A 27869-nucleotide genomic window follows, 5' to 3' on the forward strand; every position below is an offset into this window, starting at 1 on the left:
GGCCTGCATCATCCACTGTTAGCTGACTGAATGAGACAGAGATGCCTGTGCGGAGCGTGCGCCTTATGGAGAGAATGACACAGAGACACACAGAGAGAGAGAGAGAGAGAGAGAGAGACAGATGCCTGTGTGTCTTATGGAGAGAGAGAGACAAAGAGAAAGAGAGTCAGAGATGCCTGTGCGTCTTATGGAGAGAGAGAGAGAGAGAGAGAGAGAGAGAGAGAGAGAGAGAGAGAGAGAGAGAGAGAGACACTGAGATGCCTGTGTGTCTTCTTAGGGCAGGGGTCTTCAACGTTTTCAGGCCAAGGACCCCTTAGTTGAGAGAGAGATGAAGCAGGGATTCCATATAGTTTCCTTTTCTTAGATTCCATATAGTTTCATTGTTTGACAGCGCGATCGTCAGTATATTTTTTCGATTCATGTCAATGTGTGTTTTCAGATATTTAACCACTTGAACCGTCAATACTTAATAAACTTGACCTTTCACTCTGTACTTAGTGTGCTCTTTTTCCCCTCTACACCAAAGCTCTTTGCTAAAAAGTAGCCGATCTACAAGCTCACAACGCCTCGCAGTAGATTTGCTATTTTTGGCTAAAGTTCTCAGAATATGGACATTAGGGTTCAAGTGGATAACATTAAAAAGGAGAAAAAAAGTTTCTATGACACAAAGATTTGGAGGACCCCCTAGAGGTCCCGGACCCCCTGTTGAAGACCCCTGTCTTAGGGAGAGAGAGAGACAGAAACAGAGAAACCGAGGCCAGTTGAATAGCAGCGACTCTCAGACAGCGTTGTACCTGCAGGTGCTCGATATTAAGGCAGTGACAAGCGGCTCGAGGAGAGAAATATGGCTCGTATCAGGCAACCGCTGAAAGAGCGAACGCTGCGTAGCGTATTCCCTCCTCTCTGTCTCAAATCCCTTCAATCCCATCCTCCCCGACGCTCCCGACGTTTTCATAATAACCCATGTAGAGTTCTCCGTCAGCACTCTACACCCCCCCCCCCCCCACCCCCACACACACCACCACCACCACCTCACCTTGTAACAATCCACATACCTCCAGGCTTCATCCGCTGGGGCCACCGCTGGAGGGCCTGAGGTGTGTGTGTGTGTGTGTGTGTGTGTGTGTGTGTGTGTGTGTGTGTGTGTGTGTGTGTGTGTGTGTGTGTGTGTGTGTGTGTGTGTGTGTGTTAGAGATGGGACGATATGAAAATGTCATATCGCGATTATTATGACCAAAGAAATCGTGATTAATGATATCGCGATAATCAAAATATCCCCAACATCCATTATCCTGGGCGCCGAACATTTGCCAAAAAAATTGCAGATCTACAAGCTCACGACGCGTTGTGAGCTTGCAGATCGGCTATTTTTTGGCAAAGACATTTGATAGACAGTGAAAAAGAGACGTACGTTAAGACAAGTACGTATATTATACGTACCTTTTACCAATTGTAGAGGGTTTAAGTGGTACCGGATATGCAGCTTGGCAAATAAAAGATGAATTGATTCCAGTGCATGACGGAGGATGATATCACAATAAATTAAATCTCCAACGATACGATTATCGTGAGTGTTTTTTATCACGATACACGATAATATCGCTTATCGTCCCATCCCTAGTGTGTGTGTGTGTGTGTGTGTGTAAATGTACGTGTGTCCATGAATGTGAAAGTATCGGGAGGCCGTTTCCACAGTGCCTCCAACCTCCTTGACCGAAGTGTCACCCCCCCCCCCCACACACACACACACACACACTCGTCCCCCTCCCAACTCACCAAGACACCCCGCGGGGCGCTATCGTCAGCACTCAGTCAAGCATGGCCACTAATGAGAGGAGCGCTCGCCCCCGTTAAGGAAATACACAAACAAGACAGGCTCGAAGCTAAATAAACTTTCCGGACAGGGGGAAAGCAGGGGGTCGCTGTGCGCAGGGGAAGAGGGGACGGGGGACGGGGACGGGGGTGTGGAGAGATCCGCGAGCAGGCCTTTTCTGGAGCAGGGCTAAAGGGGCTGGCGTTGAAAGACCAGATGGACGGACGGGCGGGCATCAACACCCAGTGCCACATGGAAGCCATTTCCCAGAGAAACACTACAGGAAGTCAAGGCAGGGGGAAAGTGAATGGGTGTGAGTTTGGGAGAATCTGCAGCAGTGGTTCTCAAAACATTTTAATGTCAAGGACCTCCAAATTGATATGTATTTGACCGTGGACTCCCCCCCCCCATCTTAACCCATTTAGGCCTAGAATTATTGAATGCTTTAACCAGTGAAAAATAGCAGATATACAAGCTCACAGCGCGGCACTTGGTGCCGCGCGGCAAATCTTTGAATATAATTTTGCTTCTGGGTGGTCCCTGGAACTAGATATTTTGAGATGCGGGTCCGTGGCCAAATAAATATCAGTTTGGGGGTCCTTTCCATGAAAAGGTTTGAGAACCACTGACATAGTAGTCTCTCAAGAACAGACTAACTGAGCTCCATTTAAGAGAAAAGGACCTTTTCTTTGACGATGGCTTATAGAATCGGGTCAAAAATTCTAATTTTCACGATAAAAAAAAAATAGCAGATCTACAAGCTCGCAGAGCTCGTGAGCTTGTATATCTGCTATTTTTCAATAGTTAAAGCATAACATAATGATACACAATAATGTGTACCCGTTCTGAATGGGTTTAACATGATTTGGGGTCAAGGACCTCCCAATCTCCCATACAAGATTTGTGTTTCAAAGATATTCAAAAATGTGCTGTGAGATAGGCCTAGTAGATTTTCAAATAGCCAACATAATACAGTATAGGGGTTAAAGTGGAACCTCCTCAATGACCCCTGGGGGGTCAATGACCCCACTTTGAGAACCACTGATCATTAGGGGTGTGCATGCGTGCGTGCGTGCGTGCGTGTGTGTGTGTGTGTTCATATGCTTCCATGTGTATTTCCAGCGTCTGTGCGTATGCGTCCGAGCCTGTGAATAATCCATGACTGAGCACATGTGTAAGTGTATGTACAGTATGTGTGTATACCATAGACAAGTCTGCGTTTGTGTTATTATCCAGAGTATGCAGATATGTTTGTGTGTGTGTGTGTGTGTGTGTGTGTGCGCGCCTGTCACAATTATTACATAATCGTCTAATCACAATTATTTTGCCATAAGCGTCATAATCGTTTCCATGTTGAAAAATGTTCATATATTTTCAACCATTTTCAAAAATAGCAGTAGGAGCGAGATCATTTAGTGACCTACAACCGGGTCGCGACGTGGTCGGTAGTTTTCAGCGACCGGGTCGATAAATCGAGCGACCGGGTCGCTAAATCACCGACCGCGCCGCTAAATCGACCGACCCGGTCGCTAAATCTACCGACCTGCCTGCAGTTTTAGGTCGGTAGATTTAGCGACCCGGTCGGAAGATTTTGCGCCCCAGTCGGTCGATTTAGCGACCCGGTCGCTCGCTTTAGCGACGCGGTCGGTGATTTAGCGACGCGGTCGGTGATTTAGCGTGGCAGGTTAGCCTAACTGAGGTAACGGTCGGGAGGTTGCGTGGCAGGTTAGCCTAACTGAGGTAAGGTTACTGAGGTTAGGTTTAGGGTTAGGGTTAGGGTTAGTAGGTCGGTGGAAGCGACCACCGGTCGGTGGATTTACCTACCCGGTCGCTGGATTAGCGTCCCAGTCGGTGGAATTAGCGTCCCGGTCGATGGAATTAGCGTCCCAGTCGGTCGATTTAGCGACCCGGTCGCTCGCTTTAGTGCCGCAGTCGGTGATTTAGCGACCCGGTCGCTCCATTTAGCGACCCGGTCGCTCGCTTTAGTGCCGCGGTCGGTGATTTAGCGACCCGGTCGCTCCATTCTACAAGCTCCACATCTACAAGCTCACAACGCGTCGCGATGCGCCGCGTTGTGAGCTTGTAGATCTGCTATTTCCAATATCAATGTTCTTTTTAAAGTATAAAGTTGTCAAATATGTCAGTAGTTTCTTTGTCTGCCATGTGCAACTTCAAAGTCTACAAGCCAAACGGAAATGTAATTGTCAACGACAAAACCACAATTAAATCCTTAATCGCAATTATTTGAGTGACAATTAATCGTCATGTAAAATGGCATAATCGTGACAGCCCTGTGTGTGTGTGTGTGTGTGTGTGTGTGTGTGTGTGTCTGCATGTATGTGTGTGTGAGAGAGAGAGACAGAGAGAGAGAGAGAGAGAGAGAGAGAGAGAGAGAGAGAGAGAGAGAGCCTGTGTGCATGCATGCATGTCCGTGTGTGTGTGTGTGTGTGTGTGTGTGTGTGTGTGTGTGTGTGTGTGTGTGTGTGTGTGTGTGTGTGTGTGTGTGTGTCTGCGTGTATGTGTGTGTGAGAGAGAGAGACAGAGAGAGAGAGAGAGAGAGAGAGAGAGAGAGAGAGAGAGAGAGAGAGAGAGCCTGTGTGCATGCATGCATGTCCGTGTGTACAGTATAATGCTTGGGTGAAACCTGGGTCGTGGGCTGTACATGAAGTCAGGCCAGACGTCCAAACAGGCCTGGAGAGAGAGAGCGAACTTAAAAAGCAGATGATTGATGCTGGACAATCACTAAGCCTGATGAATGGGCCACGCTACGTTAGTAATTGAAGACGAGGCACCACTTAACCATCAAGCAACTCTGACGTTCTCACGGACAAGGTAAGCTTACTGCGCACGGGAGAGCAAAAAGCATTATTTTATTTTTTTGGTTTCTTTTCTTCTTTTTTTTTCTTTCCCCCTCCCAAGCATTATTTCTTTGCCCCGAATTGGCCTAAAAATAGACATTACTCAGAGGAGTGAGACTGGCCCAGAAATTATATGTTTGAGGACAGAAAGAGAGTAGAGAGTAGAGAAAGGAGACAGATAGAAGAGAGGGGGAGAGGGGAGATGGAAGGAATGAGAAGGTCCTTCTAGACCGCGGTCAATTAGTCATCGGTAAGGCGATCCGGAGGCTCGGCTTCTGACCTGATCGGATCCATATGCTCCCAAACTCTATTACTCCATTTCTAACACATAAATGCCTCCGACTGTTATTGTTGGGCAAGTCACCCAATGCTATAGCTTAATCTCTGCAGCGCAATGAGGAGAGCTGCTGGAACAACACTCATAACGGCACACAACGATAAGGCAGCGGTCTTAAGTACGTGTTGACAAACGGCTCCCCACTTCATACATTACATAGTAGCTAAACACAGAAAAAGAAAAAGGGGGGCGGTGGGGGGGGGAGAGAGAGTGAATTCTAGAGTCCCATCATGTAAACTAACAAATGGGAAGGAGCTATGATGATCCATGGAGCTGTCAGCACACAGTGGAGCCGTACAGCTACAGCAGATGAAGACTATAGGACGTATGTTATGAATGTCTCCTCATGTGTGAGCTGGCGGGGAGGGGCCATAAGGCTGGGATCATCTGGTCATGAGTAGGGTTGGGATCTGGAAACCCGGAGGAACCCGATCCAACATTGAGGAACCGGAAACGCCTCGCTTCCATCACATTTGGAACCGTTTTCCGGAACCGGTTTTATCACGCTGTCAGAGCTGGTACTGTATGTGGACTCTGCTATACCAGGGGTCTTCAACGTTTTCAGGCCAGGGACCCCTTAGCTGAGAGAGAGATGAAGCAGGGACCCCCACAACACGTTCATAGATTCCATATAGTTTCATCGTTTGACAGCACAAGCATCAGTATATTTTGGATTCATATCAATTTGTGTTTTCAGATATTTACCCACTTGAACCATCAATACTTAATAAACTTGACCTTTCACTCTGTACTTAGTCTGCTCTTTTTCCCCTCTACACCAAAGCTCTTTGCAGGCGTTGTGCGCTTGTAGATCTGCTATTTTTGTCTAAAGTTCTCCGAATATGGACACTGGGGTTCAAATGGTTCATATAAAAAAGGAGAAAAAACAAGTTTCTATCACACAAAGATTTGGAGGACCCCCTGTAGTAACTCTGAGGACCCCCTAGGGGTCCCGGACCCCCTGTTGAAGACCCCTGTGCTATACAAGTACAATACCAGTGTTTCTCAAACCTTTACATTTCATGGACCACCATGACTCTCAAGAGTTACGGACACGTAAGGGTGCATGCAGCGAGCCCACAACTAATGGGCTGTGTGTCCAGTCCACCATAGTGTTTTTTTCCCCCCTTCCTGAGAATTATGTTTTTAATTATTTTCAAAGGGAGCACTGCGTATTTACACCATGCCACAAAAGGTAGCAGCATAACAAGGTGATGAACTCCTATTCTCCAGCAATTGGTCGCAGATAAAAAAAATGGTTGTTCCAAGCGTTCCAACTTTGATTTGAATGCTGCTGCACCGTAACTTTTTTATCCAGCCATCCAATCACAGAAGCAAAAAACCCCCCAAAAAACAGTACATGTACAAGTGCGATTATACTCAGGCACGTGCACACATAGACATCAAAGGGGGCTTGAGCCCCTGCCCTTTTATCCGTCTGTAAAAAGTGCCCTCCCAGACAATGAATGAATGCAGTTTTTACTATGGCGAAAGAAATGCAAATGGCCTCTTTCCATGCCATACCTGAAGGCAGCATTGTCCAAACTCTTCTGAACTTGAATGCAGCATCTTATGTTGAAATCTTATGTTTAGAAATCCTTGCCGTTGCGTCACATCTCCGGTATTGACTTGGTTATGCTTAGTTCAGTGTGGTATCAAGCACTGAAAAAAGCCAACCTCCAAACTCACAACGCGTCGCAGCGCAACACGTTGTGAGCTTAGAGGTCTGCTATTTTCGATATTTTCACCAGAAGGCCCTTTTAGAAATGTCAGCCCTTGCCTCTCTAACATTCTCTCATGTACCCCGGTGGCAGGTCCGTCCTCTCTCCCTCTACCAGCCTCCCCTTCACAGAGAGCCAAGGACAGAGCAAGTGCTCTCTCTACCTTGTGCCGACATGTTTACCTCTGCTATGAGACGGTTGGTTTGGTTTGCCTGACAACCAAAGGGTCTCAACTGAAGAATTGCTGTGCCTCCCAAAGCACTCTGAAGCACTCCCAGATGGGTGTTTTAGGAGAGCATCTTGGGATTTCAGCTGGGGGAAAAAAAACACTTTGGTCGACACATAGCATACGGTATTTTGGCTGAGATGGATGAATGGGTGAATGGAACAGAGATGGATGCATGGAAGGACGGATGACTTGCTAGCTGGCAGTCTGGTTGGTAGAATGCACATGGGTTGGCTGGCTGCAGTGTTCATCATGTCTACTAAAACCAGGACGAAAAATGTTCGCCGACTTGCACTGACGAAAACTAAATAAAAACTAAGCTATGATGACTAAAACTAAGACGATGACAATTCCGTCAACAAATAAAAACTACACTAAAATGTTAGGGAAGGAGTGATAGAGAAGAGAGCCAGTAGAACTAAAAGACAAGTCCTTTCATGTGTGGTTGCGCTCGGGTGTTGCGCTCTGAAAATAGCAGATCTACAAGCTCACAAGTTGGGAGCTTGTAGATCTGCTATCTTCAGCATGCAACCAAGTGTAAAATCAGCCATTGCGACGCCATCAAGGCCCGCCAAAATACATTTTAGTCGACTAAATCAACTGTACATTTTGGTTGACTAAGATCATATGATATTTAGTCGACTAAAACTAAACTAAACTTTTCAGATGACTAAAATATAACTCATAATAAATAAATAAATCAAAATTAACACTGTCTGGCTGTCAGTTGGCCTGGAGGGATCAGCGGTGTTGCTGCTAGGGTGGAGTATTAACTGGACGCTCCACCAGCCCCTCAATTTGCCAGGGTAAAACAAGTAGGGGGGGGGGGGTTCCATTTCACACGCGCGGCCTTCCGAGACCCGTAACGACCACTCAAACGATGGCCCCGGGCAGTGGCGTGTGGAATTACGCAAACATTATTCCTCTCCTCCAAATTGGGAGAGACGAGGGAAAACAAACGGGGATGTTGTTTTGACACGGCGTCACTTAACGGGCAAAGTGTGACGGCGACAATAAACTCCTGCCCCCGACTGCCGTGCTGTATTGACGGCACTGTTTTGTAGGCTGTGAGGTAAGAAGTGTAGTAGTGGAAACACGTGGCAGGCTTCTTTCACACCAGATGTTGACCGCGGAAAAAGACCAAAACACGCCACCAACCCCCAGAAACGAACCTCTCGTACATTAAAACACAATTACCTGCAATCATATGTTGCTGGTTGAGAGAGGGTGTCAGTTCGTCTTACCTCATTCGGAATGGCATACGAGCCCTGGAACGCGCCTACTTACACGCTCTTTGTAAAGCGATATTCGCGGAATAATTAGCGTAGTTGGGTCACAATCGGAAAATCCACTTAGTGTTATAGTCATCTATAAAGCTTAATACGGCGCTGTTAAGAATTAAGTGAGTTCCTGGATGAAAACCTAAACCGTCAGTGGAGAGAGCGAGTGAGAGGAGGGGAAAGAGAGAGAGACGTAATTCTTCAAATGAAGGTTCGTATGTGTTTGTGTGTGGAGAGAGAGAGAGAGAGAGAGAGCATGTCTAGAGCTACAGCATAGTACTTTTTATATAAACATAAATATATCGTCGGGTGAAAACCTTGTGTGTCCAAAACCGTTCGTTTTGCATTCATCATTTTAAAAATGATTTAAACTAGTGAAAAACACACAACGCCTCGCACCGCGAGGCATTGTGTGCTTGTAGATCTGCTGTTTTCATTACTTTTGTGCAACAGCCTTGTATGGTGAAGCAGGGCTTTAATTTGCGAAAAAAAAAATTACAAATTTGAAACTTGGAATTGCGAGGTTTCTGCCCGACAGTGACGATATATATATATATATTTTTTGAAGTTCATGCCCCCGGTGCCATTGAAAGGTGCCCTCTGTGTGACCTGTTGCATGCCTTTCCACCTGTTTTATTAAATCACTTGTGATTGCAACTAATAAAAGACTTTCCCCCGCTCCGCTCCGCCCCGTCTCGCCTCTCTCTCTCTCTCTCCCCCCACGACTCACACACACACACACACTCACACACACCACTAACCCTGGGCTCCGGTTTCCCGTTTCATTTCCTTAACCCTGCTCCTGACCCCTCGCCCGTAATTAACAAGTATACTGAGAAAAAAGGGAAAATTGGTGGGTCATTATCGTGATAATTACAGGAGGGAAATTCCAGGGAGGAGCTGCCAGATACTGGTAATGTAGTGGTGCAGAGGTCATGGACGGGAACGCTCACCTTCATTTGTCTTTCACCCCCCCCCACACACACACACACACACACACACACACTTTAAACCTTAATGTCGGAGCGGAGAGTCATTAGCCCACTCGCTGTGAAAACATACTTAGCAGCCCACCTCCGCACTTCAGACAGGTGCCTGCGCAGTGCGTTCAGCCATAGCTGTGAGTGCGTGTTTGTGTATGTACATTAGCCTACTTTAGATGTGCGTGTATCATTGTGTGTGTGTGTGTGTGTGTGTGTGTGTGTGTGTGTGTGTGTGTGTGTGTGTGTGTGTGTGTGTGTGTGTGTGTGTGTGTGAGAGTGTGGGTCTGTGTATGTACTTTACTTTAAACTCGTGTGTATGTGTGTATGAGTACATGTGTGCATGAAATGTGTGTTTGTGAGTGTGAGTGCAGGTGTGCATGCGCGCGGGCGTGCATGTGTGTGTACGTATCTGTTTTGTATGCATGTGTGAGCAGCATTTACACATGTTTTGAGTGTGGCCGAAAGAGCCAGAGTTACTTATCTGTGTCCTAAGGGGTGTGCATATGCATGGCTTTTGCGTGTGTGTGTGTCTCTCTCTCTCTGTGTGTGTGTGTGTGTGTGTGTGTGTGTGTGTGTGTGTGTGTGTGTGTGTGTGTGTGTGTGTGTGTGTGTGTGTGTGTGTGTGTGTGTGTGTGTGTGTGTGTGTGCGCGCGTGCGTGTGCGTGCGTGCGTGCGTATGTGTGAGTGAGAATGTTCCTATAAGCATCTGCGCGTGCGATTCTTTTGCCAGTGTCTGTGTGACTCAACAAGCATGCAGGCCGAGTCTGAAGTGCTACAGTACACGGTCGGACAGCGCCAGGTAGTTAGTCACAATGTGTGACTGTCTGTGTGTCTGCGAGGGCCCTTTACAGTACAGTAAGTGTCCAGACACACAAAGAGACACTTGTGTCGCAAGGAGAGGGCAAGAGCGAGAGAGAGAGAGAGAGTTCTGCATCGCTTGCCTGGAATTGTTTAGTGTTTTCCCAAGTCGTTATCCCGGGTAAGAAAACAGTGCTTTCACATGTCATCTTCCATTTGCACAAGTGGCCTGGGAAGCACTTGGGAGCGAAGACGGCTCCTGAGCGCCAGAGGGGTGTAACGGGGCAACAAAGCCCGCATTCAGCCCTCCTCCACACCCCCACCAACCCCTCCGGACTCGCCCGGAATGTGGCGCGGAAAGGTTAAAGCGAGCAGGGAAAGAAGAAGGGCACCTGGAGAGGGGGCCGAGAGGGGAAGAGAGGGTATAGGATGTGTTCACGTAGATGATTAGCTGTGAGGGGAGGAAGAGGGGGTCCATGTTTCTTTGCTTTTAGGGAACCACCGAGATCATAATCTGGGTAAGCCTCAGATGTGGGTTTTGAGAGTTATGTGTTCTCACGTTCACAACTCAACAGATGTGCCAGGGTGGGGTTGAATGGGGAGTTTCATGTATTGGTTTACACGTTGTAGACACAGACTCATATTATGCCGCTCAAACCTTACACACACCTGAAGGTTCCTCTTATGCCTGACATGTCAATGCCTTCACCTGGCTACGATCAGTGCTGCCATGAACGTAGGCGTGACACCGATTTCCCTTATTAATACACTTCAGTTATTACCAGCCCCCTGAAGATGTTAATTGTGATATTCAACTGGCGGCCCGTGGGCCAAATCCGGACCCTGGGGAGCTTCTTGTGGCCCCATTCTAGATTCGAAATATGTATTATTGTATTACTTTTATGGTGCATAGGAAAATAACTTGGGTCAAAGTGTTGCAGTTCACAAGTCATGTAGAATGGTATCTAGTGTTAAAATCTATTTAAGTATCAAAAGTAAAAGTACAATAAGTATCAAAAGTACAGTATAAAGACCTTTTTCATTGTACAAAGAAACAAACAGACAGACATTTCTCTCAATCTCAATACCTTCCAAATGATGTAGGTTTCAATTAATTTGTTTTATTTTTTCATGTAGCCAGGTAGCAACAGATGAGTTTTGAGTGCAGTCCGTTCATCACATGCCATCTCCATGCATTTGTAGCCACTATTTCTGAATTTTGAGAGGATGTTGTCCATTACATCAAATAAATAATTCTCCATCTGCCGTGTCATTCTAGTTTCTTTCATCCTTTCACCAGATCCGGTCTGGTCTGAAAGATGGTAGAGCTCTCAACTAATGGTTCATGAAACACATCATAAAAGCATGTGCTTTCATCAGTTGGGTGCTCAGACCTCAGATATAACCAAAATGCAAAAAGCTTTCATTCATACGAACATGTACTTCACCTTGCAAATCTGTCTCCAATATCTTTCTCACAAAGACGTGTCCATACCAGGGATCCGCGCATAGAACATACTGAAATATCTACTTCCTATTTTCTTAATATCAAAATCAAAGCCAATGCACTATAAAGGACTGCCACAGACATTATCCGAAGTGCATCAAAATGCATGAATACAGTATAAAGCGCGCCCTGATAAGTTGATGGACACAAGATGTCCATTGTTGTGTCCTATCGGACCTTTAGCACAGAACAAACGGTGAACATTAAGTTCATTTGTGTTGTAACAGTCTTGTGGCCCCTGTTTTCAAGTCATTTTGCAATTGTGGCCCCCTGCCTAATCTAGTTGAATACCCCTGCGCTAATAACTTGCGCTCTAACTGCAAGTAGCTATTAGTGCTGGTTTTGTGAATTGCATTTTTTGGGGGGGTTTGCAATGAGGCTCATTTGCATAGAAAGGGTCCAATGTTGTGCCTACTGTTTGCTTATTAGCCTGGTTACCCATAACCTGACTCCGCCAGATGGGGCGGTATTGAGTTCACAAGTTAAGTTCACAATATAGCATCCATCTGGGATCTCTCAGAGATTGGAGTTTACACCGACCCGCGGCCTGTCAAACCAATCAGCGGCAGCCACTGGCGGGATCTTGGTGAGACCGGGTGTGACGCCATCGGGAAGCGCCTGTGCAGTTGTAGTTCTTTCACTATTCATCATGGCCGCTACCACTAACAAGACCAATAAGAGCACAGATGCTGTAATAGCATCAGTTATTTCTCAACTGGACAATATTTCTTCGTTTAAAGAAGAGCAAATAATGGAACTGAAGGCTTTTTTGTGTGGAAAATATGTTTTCGCTCTCCTCCTGACTGTATTGTGAACTTAAAATAATAATTGTCTACTCTAAATAATAATAAAGATAATAATGAAAAATAAATAAATAATCACCAATCTGTGATTTTCCCTTCCTTTGGCGATAAGACGGTGAAATCGCCAAATCGGAACAAGCCTGACGCATGATACCAATGTGCACAAATAGCACCAGAATACTGAGGAAATATTTGTCAGTAGAGCTAGGGACGGGTGCCTACATTTGTGCAGGTCTAGCGGAATCCAATCCTTTTTTTGTGAAATCGCCCCCTCACAGTTAAATTAACAACTGGAGATTCGACCGTGCATACGCTCCTTACACACACATCTGCGCACATGCAAACACAGCAGCGGAGGCATGCAACCCCACACACACACACACACACACACACACACACACATAAATTACACGTGCGCTAACATGTTAGAGAGCGAGCCCTGTCCAACGGCGCTGTAGCTCTCCACTCATGCTGTCATGCTCCGTGGCGTGGCACTCCATCTTCCCTCGCAGCGCTCCAAAAAAACCCGGGCGCCATCCATCAAGTGGAGGACATATTGCTTTTAAAGCACACAGCTCTATCTGCAAAACACTAACATGTGTGCTGTCTCCTCTAATCTCATTAGCTGCTCCATTAATCCCCGGCCAGCGTCGTTACTTTCTACTCGCCTTTCGCAGTGTGATGTAAACAGACACTACTATCTCTTTCAGACCTCGTGGGTTCTAACAGAGGTCTACACTTCCTCCCGACAATTGTCTCAATCAAAAAGCCTCTTGGAGCTATTCTCCGCGCGATGCGTTGTGTTTAGTTAGTGCTGTGTGTCTGCAGTGCTCACGTGTTTTTTGTTTCTGTAAAGTCTGTTTGTGTACGCTCAATTGTGTATACTGTATCTACCTAGGACACACAGTACAATGTGTTGCTGTGTATATAGATGCACACACAATGTATGTGAAATTACCCCTATACCCAAGTGGATGGTATTTAGATCCACGGGCGAGGCCAGGAGATGTGAAGTGTGCTCTCTGATTGAATGCATGTGTGTGTGGGGGGGGCTTCCAGACATCCCATCGGACTCAATTGGTGGCCCTCATTGTGTCAGAGAGAAGAGAGGAGAGTGGGGGCCCATCTGATGCAGATGGGAAAAGCATGGCATGTCAAAACGCCAAACAGTTCATTCCAGTGACTGACATGATTCTCTCATCTGATTCACGGAAGGGAAAAACATCTTAAATCGAATTGCAATGTGTGCAGGTCTGGCGATACTTTGGTACCGAACACACCGCAAAGCCAAGCGATTGCTTCACTTTCGCCTCGGGCCGAAACGACTCACTTACGGATGTCGGCAAAAAGCTGCGTTGTGAGCAAAGACATTTTTCTTTCTTTCCAAAAAGTCAACCAAATTCAATCACAATGTTGGACATCTTACAATACCAACATTGGATGTGTCATCTAAATTTGTACACCGAGCGCATAATATACTGTATAGCTTGAAAGTCAAAACCAGCGCTATTTGTAGGTCTTTAATGAGAAGTCCAGCTGATCCCCTGCTTACCCAGTGGCTGGGAAGAGTGGGTGGCCGTGCCCAGCGGGGAGTGTGGCGGAGCTGTTGTATTGATTGGTGCGAGGCTGTGCCAGTCAGGACCAATGGGTTGGCAAATGCCGTCAGCCGGTTGGCATGCGGGCATTACAGCCGCCTACAGTTTTCCATGGAGCTGCAGCCGGTGGCACCATGGGTCGTAATGGGAAAACCAACCCTCGAAGAGCAGAGAGCAGAGGAAGGAGAGAACCAGCGAAATGAGAGAGAAAGAGAGGGAGAGAGAGAGAGAGAGAGAGAGGGAGAGAGAGAGGGAGAGAGAGAGAGAGAGAGGGAGAGAGAGAGAGAAAGAGAAAGAGAGAGACTGACATTGATCCTGTCATATTCCTGGCGGCAGTTTTTGGCAGCTGCTAATGATGCCCAACAAGCGGAGATGGAGGAATGGAGGGAGGGGGAGAGAAGGGGATGGATATTGTTGGGTTTGCATGGCGCGCCTAAGTGCTTGATAAGAATGTGGCAAAGGTGCGGTAGCTACGGCACAGCGTCTACTTTTAATTGTTATTCAACAAACACAGGCTGCCTTTGACGACGACAGAAGGGCCGGAACAACTTTTTTAAAGAGAAAACGATAATAAACAGATGGACCAAGAGCAGAGGACAGCAACGAATTAGGAGGTGTGAGAGGTGTGCATGATAGTATATCGGCACAAGGCTACGATGATGCGAGCGAATGAGAGTTTACTGGGGGGGTAGGGTTGGGATTTTTAGCGGTTTTGTCCTGTTGTTTTAACGGGTTTCTGCGGTTTATTTTTTACCCAAATGTAACACCACCTCTTTAAGTTATCGGACCGTTAAGAGGGAATCATTAAAGTAGTAGTTCACCCCCAAAATGACTTTTTTTCTATTGATTACTCATGCCACAGAGACTTCAATATGTTTTTGTATTTGTCGCATTCCTAAGACAAAAATGTGATTATAGTAAATTGACCACCATTGATTCCGGATGGGGACCCGGATGCATGGCCCTGGATGGGGAAACCATCAGGGTAAATTTACTATAATCAAATTTTTGTCTTAGGAATGCGACAAAAAACGAAAAATATCATTGAACTCAAGTCTTCATGGTATGAGTAATCAATAGAAAAAAATTCATTTTGGGGGTGAACCACTGGAATCGTTAAAATCCTAAAGGATCCCAACCCTAACTGGGGGTGATGTGGGGTGCTGCTGACCACCTTCTGAGTTGAATTAGCTGGCAACACAGATGTGAAATCGTGGATTGCATATCGTCGTTGTCGGGTGGAAATCTTGTATCTCCAAGTTTTAAATGTGTACGTTCTTTCTCAAAGCAAAGCCCTGCTTCATCATACAAGGCCATCGCACAAAAGTAGTGAAAACAGCCGATCTACGAGCACACAACGCCTCGCGGTTTTCACTAGTTTAAATCATTTTTAAAATGATAAATGCAAAACGAACGGTTTTGGACATACAAGTTTTCCACCTGACAATGACGATATAGTATGCAGCAATAGTCTCCAATCTGCAATTTACATTTGTGTTTATTATTTTTTTCTATCGCCCCAAACGAGAGCAGCAGAGACAGGTCGTGGGCTGGGCCTCCTGCAGAGTCTTCTGCCTCGTAATGTTCTCGCATTATACCCATGGCCACTGCCGACGACTGCGTTATCACTTCACGGCAGCTTCCTCTCTGTCTCTCCTCTCTGTCTCACCTCTCTTGCTATTTACGGTAGGCAGGCAAGATAAAGTTAAAAATATTGTTTTAAAAATCGTTCTTGGGCATGACGGATCGGGTATCGGAGGAGACCCGTTGTTGTCTTCACCCTCCCAATGACTACTATGGGGATTAGCAGGGATGGGTCTAGCGTAGAGTATGGGAATGGGGGAATTGGCTTAACACTAAATTGGGAATATGAAGGGGAGAAAATGTTTTCTTTTATTATCCTTTATTGGCAGGGTTTTTCTTATTTTTATACTGAACTTCTACGTACCGTGATGGCCTCAGATCTTGTACTATTTTGTACCAATGATTATTGTGATGGGAATGGGACTTGAGGTGTCATCACTGTTTATGTATGTACCTGCCTCAATGTGATACTGTGCTTTAATAAAAAAAATTGAAAAGAAAAATCGTTCTTGGTTTTGTTGTTTTCTTAGGTGTTGCCCAGTTAGCCTGGCATTTGCCAGATGTATAACGTGGATTCGATCGCACATTCCTCCGTGGAATCCACGTTATCAGTCTGGCAAATGCCAGGCTAGCAGCCTGTGGTACTCGTGCACATTGGGTGCGTGTTTGTACTGTATGTATGCGAGTGTGTGTCTTGAGTCTCAGTTTTCCCCCTTTTCTCCCCAATCTCCACACAGAACGCTCCTGGCTCTCTGCTTCCTGGCTGCACAGAGGAGGAGAATTGAATTGTGTAACACCAGTGCGTTCTCTGGCACGCTCAGACTTTTGTCTGCCGCTCTCCTATTAGTCAGTCTGCGCTCAGGCCCTCTATCACCCAAAGGCAGCAGCAACTCACCATTTATGTCTTCCCCTTCTCCCCCACACAGACACAAGTCAAGCCTGACGCAAACGTCGTCCCCCCCCACCCCACCAACACCACCTCCACTTTCTACTCAAAGTCTGCCCCGCAAACCCCCCTCCCCCGCACCCGCACCCCAACCCCGAAACCTTATCCAAAATAACACATTCTTTCAATAAAAGGCACACGGCTGGGACTTGCTTTATTCCTTTTCGTTCTTTACGCGGCCACATGTTTATGCCTCACTCCAAACCCAATTATTTCATTGTCCTGACATTTGAGCTAATAAATCACACGGTTTAGGTTTCTGCAGGAGAGAGAGAGAGAGAGAGAGAGAGAGAGATGGGGGTTGCAGAAGATCACATTTTTACTTTTTCACTTAAATACTGCATGAAGTCACAGTCTGAAAAATGCTAGCAATTAATCAGAGCTACTGAATACAATCCACTCGACTAATCACAATTAACTTAATGGATGACTCAATGACAATAAGGGGGCCCGCACTGTTAAGAGTCCCCCCACCCCTCCTCAAAAACACACCCAGAAATATAGCATGAGGGAATGCGAGAGAGAGAGACAAAATGGTACGAGAGAGAAAAAGAGAGAGAAAGAAATAAAGAGAGAGAGAGAGAGAGAGAGTAAGGGCGGGAGCGGGCCCACTCGGGAACGGAAAGGAAATTAGAGCGATATTACACAGCCCTCCTGTTATGATGTCAAGTTTGAACATTTCAGGCTGATTATGTGGAATAGCGAGCTAAAGGCCACATCCAAAACAATTTGGTGCTGCGCACAACGAGGACCCGACACAATCACATTGGGGGGGGGGGGGGGTTTATTGGTCCGCGTGCAAATGGCTGTGACTTCACCGGCGGGAACATCTGACCTGCTGGCTGCTTCCTTAATGGGCACAGCCTGACTGTACATCATGACCAGGTTTCTTCCTCATAGTGATACGGAACCCCTATCGGCTAACCCTGACCTAAAGGCCACAGGTAGATGGGGTAAATGCAGAATCTCAACATTTACTGTCACGTTAGATTGCATCGAAAAAAAGACAATAAATCCATTGGCGTGGGTGATTTGGTAACAGGAGATATCTGTAAGGGCCCATTAGTCTTCTGTGCTGTGGCGGAGGAGAATATCGGTCTCGGCACTCCCAGACGGAGGCTATAGGCTACTACTCTGTCCTCCAAGCCTATCCCATAATGCAATGTGGGCTCCAGCACTTCAGCACTTGCCGTGGTCTCTTTTTCTCTACAAACTGATGAGATACCTTTGACTTTATGATTCTCTCTAAAAACTGTCTCAGCAGCCTTGAGGTTTGAATGTCCGCTCTGAGACTGGGAGATTGGGGTTCAATAATTGCCGGCCGGGTCCTACCAGAGACTATAAAGTGGTAGCCAATGCCTCTCTGCTTGGCACTAAGCATCAAGGGCAGTCCCTGTGATATTCCAGCGTCGGGTCTGTTGTATATAAAGCTGCCCCACACTAAGGAAAAAGCAGATATGCTCCTGACCTATGGGCCAAATGGATCGGGAATAGCTGGTTTCCAAAACTACTTAATTACCTAAACAATTTGTTGACTGGGGTCCCCCAGGGCTCTGTACTTGGCCCAGTCTCATGTCCCCCTCTACACCAAATCTTTGGTGTTTTTTTCACTGAAAATCTACAAGCTGACAATGCCACGTCATGACACGATGTGAGCTCACGGATCAGCCATCTTCATCGAGTGCTCGCCTATTTTCAGCGAATTTTCGCCTATTATGACAAGCCCAGAATAGGGACACACCAGGGTTAAATAAGCCGTGACAACCAAATTGCACTCTTGCACTGAGCAGACCATCAATGTTTGTGATTACACGCGGAACACAAGGGAGATGGCAGTCTCTGAGGTAACCACAAGTCCAGGCCGACCAAAAAGACCACAGGGAGACCATAGTTAGCAGCCTTCCCCTCTAATCATCCAAGGTGTTTTAAAGTCACCCTTCTCTTTGTGCCCGACAACACAAATATAGAACCATCAAACATCCAAGACGTGACAATGCCGTGATGGCGTCCCAGCCACAATCACAGTCCTTTGGTATTTGTTTTGTTTTCATAGAGAGAGGGAAAAATAACCATGACATGCTCTCTGGGTTCTTTTTGGGGCTCTCTGTGGGGCTATATAATAATATTACAGCCCCACAGAGGAATCGTAGTACAGGAGAGAGGACTGCTATGCCTGTCGGGTCCTTCAGGCAGAGGGAACGGAGCATGCTGGACTGTCAGTGTGATCTTCTACTCTGAATAATCACTAGACACAATATTTTAAGATGTAATAAGCTACTACAGTACATGTAAGAGTTGGGTTTCTCCTCAATACATTACTGTTCATACCATTACTATAATTAATTACACCAAAAGGTCTGGTCTGCTTGCGTTTGGTTCATTTTGGGGAGACACTGGGAACGTTCCAGGTATAAATCCCCTTTAGCATTAAAAAGCAGTGGTGAAATGGATGGAAATAATTAGCGTTCTGAAAAGTGCTATTAAATGTGCTTTTAACAGCTGTCATCACAGCGTATTTGGTGATTTATACATAACCATTTAGAGGAGAAATTACAAACCTAGCTAGCCCCAACGTTGGCCTCTGGCAGGGGTCTGGGATACAGCAGAGCAACTCCTAGTTTTAATATCAGTCTCGTTGAGACAGCCAGAGATCTCTATTCACACCCACGACATATAAACGACACCCCGGCGATACACTACAGCGCTGCTAAAACACACAGAACGAACGTAATCAACACCCACAATGTGGTGCAAACATACGCACCATCGCACGTCGTAAACGCGCGTTTTTCAGATGTTCTCGAGAAACCCCATATGACTCAGACAAAGGCGGTGAGAAAAGAAAATGTGCGTGACGTGAAATACAATAACACCACCAGATGATTAGGGTTGGCTGGCCGGCCTGGGCCCTGGGTGTAAATCACATTATGGTTGCGGTAGAGAGAGAGATCGTGACCCGACATCAGAGGGAGGAGAGGGCCGGAGCAGGAAGCGTCTGCGACAATGTGTGCAAGAAGAAGGGGGGGGGGAACATTCCTCCAAAAGCCACATTATTACGCACAGCAGCCCTGCGGAACATGTAAGAGAGCAGGGCAAGGAACCAAAAATGGCTTAGGTGTGCTCCTCCCCGTTTTTTTCTCTTTTTTTCTCTCCCCCCAGGGTGCGGTTAGAGCGAAGCGCGCCGGCCGGCTCTGAGCCAAAATGGTGGTCTGAGCAGGAGGAAAAGCCGCAAAGTGAAAATAGAGGCAGCGCCCGGGGCTGCAGGACATGTCCGGGATCAGATCAAAGGTGGGCGGGGCCTCCGCACACAACAAAGGGTGGTGCCATGATGACAGACAGACAGACAGACTGACAGACAGAAACATTATGTGTCTGACTGTACTGGTAGAATGTGTGTGTGTGTGTGTGTGTGCGCGTGTGTGTGTGTGTGTGTGTGTGTGTGTGTGTGTGTGTGTGTGTGTGTGTGTGTGTGTGTGTGTGTGTGTGTGTGTGTGTGTGTGTGTGCGTGTGCGTGTGTGTGTGTGTGTGCGCGCATTTATGTGCCATGTCTGGCTGGGCACCCAGGTTCCAAGACAGTAAAGCAACAACAACAACAACAACAGATGCACCCCCCCCAAAAAAAACTAAAAAACGATAAAAAAAACGAGACACAACAACACAAGAGGGAAACGGGGACGAGTGGAACGGAGCGGAGCGATAAAAAGACGCATCAGTGGAACAGGGACAGTCGGGGGCCGCAGACGAGTCCAAGTTGAGCTGCCCACATGCGGGAAGCCCTGTCCGGTGGCAGGGCCCGGGGAATGCTTGGTATGGAAATCAGCAAGGCACTGCAGACACAAGACGCCCAGGAAGTCGGAGGAAAGAGTGGAGGGAGAGAGAGAGAGAGAGAAAACTGCTGCTACAGTCGGCAGTGGTGTAAAGTAACTAAGTACGTTCACTTAAGTACAGTTTTGAGGTATTTTTTTTTTTACTTTATTTCAGTATTTCCAGTTTTCAGTACTTTTACTTCTACTCCGCTACATCTCAAAGGCAAATATTGAACTTTTACTCCACTACAATTATTTGAAAACTTCGAGTTACTAGTTACTTTTTTGGTATAAATTATATTATAAAACAATAAAACAATATTATAAAACATACATGAACCCCTTTTTAGTTTTTACCCTATTTTACACCTAGTCTATTTGAAAATTGCAGATCTACAAGCTCACAACGCGTCGCATCGCGACGCGTTATGAGCTTGTAGATCGGCTATTTTCAAACATTTTGTACTTTTACTTTTGGTACTTTAAGTACATTTTGATGTCAACACTTTTGCACTTTTACTCAAGTACATTTCGAATACCGGACTTCTACTTGTAACAGAGTACATCTACATTGCAGTATTGTTACTTTTACTTAAGTGAAGAATGTGAGTACTTTTTTCCACCACGGACGGTGGGGGGCCCCCGAGGTCGAGACAGACAGACAGACAGACAGACAGACAGACAGACAGACAGACAGACAGACAGACAGACAGACAGACAGACAGACAGGGCCTGGCACTGGCCTGGCTTGTTGACATCTGGCTGTAGGGCCGTGAGAGCATGTTGGGGATGAAAGCACAACAACGCTGACCAGGATAGAAAAGGGAAGCCATTCGCAGACACAAAGCCCCGAGAGCCGGGCTGAAATTACACGGAGCCAAGAAACGGGGTAATTGTGTGGCCGGCGTTTCGGTTTATGCCTCGGCGCGTACAACTTCAAGGTCGCGGGTTAGATTCCCACAGGCCACTGGGGCCGAGGAAGCCTCAGAAATCATGTACGCTACTTGTTCTCCGGGTGTTGTGGGTAAACGGGTCAAAGGTCGCACAGAACGCTCTACTGTATATATAAGTCATATCTAACTACTAGTAAGACGCCTCTAAAGGGCGAGGTCGTGCCATGTCTTGGCTGTCTGGCCAGTGATGTATATCGGACCAGTTACCCATATATGGAGACCCCTGGTACCCATATATGGAGATCCATGTACTGTATATGGAGATATGCTGTGAGAGCCCAAACATGCTTACTCAGTTATTCGTTATGTGAAAGACCTCATATCTTATCATCATATCCTTTTATGATGTCAGCGGCAAACCCATTCTGTTAAGAGTGATTCCCCTGACATCACAGCGATGTCACTTTCGGTCGCAATTAATTTACAGAATGTCTGTCTGTCCGTCTGATGTCTGTCTGCACTCTGACGTCATACCCTGACGTCATAGCACTGACCTGGCCTATATACGGAACACCATATATGGGCACAAAAGAGAGACAGGCAGACAGAGATAAGAGATCTCCATAATGTATGGGCATGAAAGGGACACAGACAGACAGACGATTACAACGGGTATTTGGTTTAAGACAGTCATACGTCCGTTAGCCTGTTCTCTCCCCAGGTAACCAAAGTAAAGTAGGTACTCACAAGAGGCTCCTTGTTTTTAACCAGGCGGATGATCTTCACGGAATCCTCGTCGTCGTCGATGTCCGGCAGAGGCGGGAGCTCGGGCTCGTAGTTCTTCAGGGCCACCGTGTCATGGACAGCCAGGAGGCTCTGGAAGGAGGAGAGAGAGAGAGAGAGAGAGAGAGAGAGAGAGAGAGAGAGAGAGAGAGAGAGCAGGTTATCATCATCGCTCAGACCAACGAAAGGCCCTTGACTTGACCTAATCAGCGATTAAGTGAAGTATAGCCGTAGCGCTCCATCACCGCGCCAACCTGTCGTTTCTCTTTTTGCACGCAGGCTGGAAGAGCAAAGGCAGAGTGCAGCAGGGGAGGACGGTTATGGATTGGGGTGTCTGCCCCCCCCACCTCCACCCCCCTGAGCCAGCTTGTGATGGATTCGATGTGCACTCAGGGACCAGTTGCTCCGTGCTACATGTGTTAATTGTCATTACCCCGCCCGCCCTCCATTCATCTCTCTGATTAAAGGCACCCCCCCCTCCCCCCCAGGGGGCCCCAAAAGTGCCGCTCGACCTTATGAATCACCGCTGGCACTCCAGGGAGACAACAGGGGGCGCGGGGAGGGGGTGGGGGTGGGGGGGTTGGGGGTACAGTGGTGTCTCACAGGAACGGTGGGCTCTTGTTGTGTGATGCTGCGCTGTGTCGGCAGTCAAAGTAATGAAGTTCTCGGCCACCTCAGGTATTTTGCACATTGTAGGGAGCGAGAGAGAGAGAGAGAGAGAGAGAGAGAGAGAGAGAACGCGCAGCAGAGCGAGAGTGAGGGATACAGAGAGAGAGAGAGAGAGAGGGGGAGAGAGAGAGAGAGAGAGAGAGAGAAGGGACGCAGACAAGAATGATGCCATTGAGAGATTCATCTTTCAAACTATTTAACGGCTCCGTGTCCACACCGGGATGCAGCTGGAAAGCGGGACGTTTTTTTTTCCGTGATCGAGGAGCGGAGTGAAAAACATCTCTCCACACACGTGCCAGAAATAGAGAGAGAGAAAGAGAAAGAGAGAGAGAGAGAGAGAGGGAGCGGGAGGGAGGGAGAAGGAGAGAGACGGTGTTGTGTTGGCGAGGGAGAGGAGGAGAGGAGCGCGGAGAAGAAGAGCGCTGTGTTTTATGACAGAGGAGCAGCACACACTGCAGTGTGCAGCGTTCAAGATGTTACTAACTGGGAGCAGATGGGAGAGACAGGACAGACGGCCGGAGCGTTTACACACATGCATACTGTGTACCAGAGGTTTTCAAAGCTTTTTTGGACTCGGGTCACCCCTGCCTGTAAATAACTTTCTCATCCACGGCACCCCCTGAATTACACATTTGATTGAATCTTACATCATATTACGTGACATACACTAAGTGTGTACATCTTTCCACCTGAGATACGGTAGGCTATGTCAGTGGTTCTCAACCTTTTGAGGCAGCGACCCCCAAAATAATCGCATTTGAACCTCAATAGAACACGGCTGGTTCTATTGTGAAATCTACATGCTGTGAGCATGTAGATCGGCTATTTTCACAATTTCTGTATTTGACAATTTGGCCAATGTCAAAAGTATAGCTAATAGAACTTTGGAATATCCTGGATGTGAGAAAACAATGTTGCACATTTAGTTAATGAATTTGGGTGCTCCCGACCCACAGGTTGAGAACCACTGGGCTATGTCACGGAGAAATATCCGTTTCCATCAGAACTGACTGAAAATACATGTATACCTGACGTTTAACCACTTGAACCCCAGCATCCCTATGCTGGGGGGGAGGTTCACCAAAAATAGCGGATCTACAAGCTCACAACTCATCAAGTACAGTGCAAATCGGGTCTGTAGTGATATTGATGAATTCCAAATCTTATCAGATTATTCTGTGGCATCCCAGGACTGGCATCACGGCACCCTAGGGTGCTGCGGCACCCACTTTGGGAAACCCTGCTGCAGGGACGTGCAGAGAATGTTAGAGAGGCAGGTGCTGACATTTCTAAAAGGGCCTTTTTGGGTGAAAATATCGAAAATAGCAGACCTCCAAGCTAACAACGCGTCACAGCTCGACGCGTTGTGAGCTTGAAGGTCGGCTATTTTCCGTGCTTGATAAGACACTGAACCAAGCATAATCAAGTCAATACTGGAGATGTGTTGTATGGCATGGATTTCTACACAGAGGGGGCAATTCTTTCAACATAAGACGCTGCATTCAAGTACAGGAGAGTTTGAACAAGGCAATTCTGAATGCTGCCTTCATGGAAAGAGGGCATTTGCATTTCTTTCACCATGGTAAAAACTGCATTCATGGTCTGGAGAGGGCACTTTTTACAGACGGATAAAAGGGCAGGGGCTCAAGCCCCCTTTGATGTCTATGTGTGCACGTGCCTGCCCTGCTGTATACACGCACGTGCAGTACATACACAAATTATAGTATACATGTACACACACACATTTACGTGTCACAACCATGCGTTGTTTGCACCTGTTTTTGCTCTTTCTGAAATGTTTTCGCCCCCAAAATAGGGATACCACGGTTGATAGTGGTTGATTCATGTCTTTTATCTCTGACCTTGCTTTTTATACGGATATTCATCCCTGCTCTACACTCCCCTCGCTTGCTCTTCTATCACTAACATCCATTGCGTTTCTTTCCATAACTGTCCTCCAGAAACAGCCAGGTGGAAGGATCCCTCAGGCCAGGCCAACAGTGTGCAACAGACCCCGGGCCTATAAATAGATAGCTATGTGTTGTATTGCATGACGGACGGATGCTTGCATTTTTATGGCTCTGAGCTATCTGCTGGAACACTGCGGAATAAAAAATAAATAAAAAAAAATAGAAAAATAATGAAATGTTGAAATGCTGAAGCCAACGATAAAGGGAAAGCGGATTCTGGGGGGGAAAAGGGATGCCGAAAGCCATTCTGGATGGATTACAGAATATAAATTGTGGTTATAGCATCGTGTCATGCCATAAAGGGAGGGGACTGGTGGACTTTTTAAGAGGCACAGCTTTCTCTGCAGTGTTTTGATAGGGTCAATATAGACAAAATCTGATCGGATGATTTTATCTGTGAGGAGGAGAGAGGGGTCCCTCGACAACACACACACACACACACACACACAAACACACACACACACACACACACACACACACACACACGCACACACACACAGTGGATTCTATAATAGACTTATTGTCCTCGCCACTGAACGAGAGGGAGTACAGTAGTAAGACTGCGGTCCATTCAGAGCAGAATAAAATATTACAGAGCAAATATTTGCAGAGGAACGCTCCTGATCCTTGCGGCCGCCGTCTCTTTTTCCATTCCGACTTTGCTTTCTTCTGCTCTGCTCGGCTCTTTTCCTGGAGGCGGGGGCTCTTTTAATGTGGCGTCGTATCGAGTTCCCAGAGTTTCCGAAAACAGCGGCGGTTAAAGGACGCAACCCCGTGTCCCGGGGTGGTCGAGGGGGTGGTTTGGAGTCTGAGGTTGGACGCGTGCGGTGTCGTGGACCCCAGTTGATGGCGTTTGGCTGTCACTCACGACCCACTGCCGACACGTCATGTTGGCCGTCATGGGGTCATCCAGGCGTCAATCACAGCCTGGCCCTGACTCAGCAGGCAGGGTGGGGTTTGGGGGTCTCCCACTGTGGGGGTCCGCACCTACATGTGGCCACTCAGCAGCACGCAGGGGTCGCGTACCCAAAAGGGTCACAGAGTTGAGGCCAACAAAAGGCAATCAACACATCCATCAACAGCGTCCGGTAGAGATGGGACGAAGATATCATGTCACGATTATTGTGACAAAACGATTTACGATATCGCGATAATCAAAATATCCCCAACATCCATTATCCTGGGGCGGAACATTTGCCAAAAAGACATTTGGTAGAGAGTGAAACAAAAAGACTGTATCAAGTACGTTATTTCCAGTTCCGTTTCACCAATTCACCAATAGAGGGTTTAAAAGGTAAATTTAATTGAAAAAGTTGAATTGATCCAGTGCATGATGGAGGATAAAAAAATCACGATAAATTTAAATCTCCACAATACAATTATTGAGTGTTTTTTATCACGATAAACGATAATAATGATTTTCGTCCCATCCCTACTAAAGCCTAGTGCAAACCAAAATTTGCATTTTGCACCATACGACGGTGACACGCACAGAACATAGCTGATCTAAATCTGCTTTTTTTAGGCACAACATCATTATACGACTGAGCATAAATTAAGCATTACAATGTGTGTGTGTGTGTGCTGTGTGTGTGTGTGTGTGTGTGTGTGTGTGTGTGTGTGTGTGTGTGTGTGTGTGGGGGGGGGGGGGGGGGGCATCTCAGTGATCAAAATTACCCTTAAACTCTGGATTTTATAGTGCCTTGTTCACCTCAAATGCCTTGGTCACTAGAATAAGATCAGGCATGTCGGTACATGCACATAAATGTCTGTGTGTGCACACGCATAAAACAAAAACTGCCAATTCTTCCCTCTGATTAAAATGTTACATTGTCAATGAGGGCAATTTATGAACGCTTTGTCTTATGACAGTGGCGCACAAAAGAAGCGGAAATAGACGGGCTACAGGCTGACAACGTGTCGCATTGTGACTTTTTTGTCTATAATTATGACATGTCCGCTATAGGAATGGTAGGCTTAACAAGAGCTATAGTGACTAAATAATAACTACATTTAGAACACAGGTTTTAATTTTTTCCTGAAGACACACACACACACACACACACACACACACACACACACACACACACACACACACACACACACACACACACACACACACACACACACACACACACACACACACACACACACACACACACACACACACACACACAGCACTTTCCGTTTGGACTAACATCGTCCGTTTCTTGCAAACCTGATCCATCAAGCCTAATACCATGACCCCTGAGTGTCCTCTCTTCCATGGCTGCCTAATTCCTCCAAACTGCTCCCCTGTGCGGCACCACAGTGTTTTATTTTTTTTAAATAAAATACAAAATAACAAAAATAACAGGACCAGCTGCATGCTAATACGTAGCACATGTCACAGACCACGGCTGGGGACTGCTGACACAAAACACGGGAGAGCAAATGCATGGGTACAGGTACACCTAGGGCTGTCACAATTATTACATAATCATCTAATCGCAATTATTTGACATAATCGCGATCAAAATCGTCATAATCGTTTTTCCATGTTGAAAAATATTCATACATTTATTTTAAGTAAAAAATTGTGGAAATAGCAGATCTACAAGCTCACAACGCGTTGCATGTCGCGATGAGTTATGAGCTTGTAGATCGGCTATTTCCACTATCAATGTTCTTTTTAAAGTATAAAGTTGTCAAATATGTCAGTAGTTTCTTTGTATATTTAGGTTATGTGTCATATCTGCCATGTGCAACTTCAAAGCCTAAAAGCCAAACAGAAATGTTGCACGCACGCGCGCGCGCACACACACACACACACACACACACACACACACACACACACACACACACACACACACACACACACACACACACACACACACACACACACACACACACACACACACACACACACACACACACACACACACACACACACACACACATCTCTTATGCTTGTACACATAAACCGGCAGCATGCTGGCATGGATAAACACATTCACAGTCACCAGTGTGCACTCACATAGCTTCCCTTATCGGGTGAACTCTTCCGGGGTCTCTCCCACATGGCGAAGGAGGACATAGTAGCGTAGTTTGATAAGACTACGGGCTGACACTGCAGGTTGTCCGGTCAGAGCGGCAATCTCAATGCCCGGATGACGTCTGGTCTGGTTTAATTTCGGGTGTTATCAAAAAGGATAGCTTCGAGCAGAGACGGAGGAGTTATTCTTTGTTGAGATTTCAGCCGGAAGGTAACCCCGTTCTGGTACTGTCCGGATAATTGTCTCAGGATAATTGTTATGT

At 46.6% G+C, this 27869-nt stretch overlaps 1 protein-coding gene across 1 annotated transcript in view; it reads right to left on the minus strand.

Moving 5' to 3' along the window:
* Positions 1–27869, minus strand: part of LOC308306800 (MAGUK p55 subfamily member 7-like) — a gene marked incomplete at its 5' end in the record, with an annotated part of 139009 nt that overhangs the window by 67826 nt on the left and 43314 nt on the right. The window contains one exon of the mRNA XM_080751842.1: positions 21898–22026. Within this exon, the coding sequence (XP_080607968.1) occupies positions 21898–22026 (129 nt within the window). The remainder of the gene's footprint in view (positions 1–21897; positions 22027–27869) is intronic.

This window comes from Nannobrachium achirus (genome assembly GCF_963921795.1).
Source record: "Nannobrachium achirus genome assembly, chromosome: 21".
Taxonomy (NCBI): domain Eukaryota; kingdom Metazoa; phylum Chordata; class Actinopteri; order Myctophiformes; family Myctophidae; genus Nannobrachium; species Nannobrachium achirus.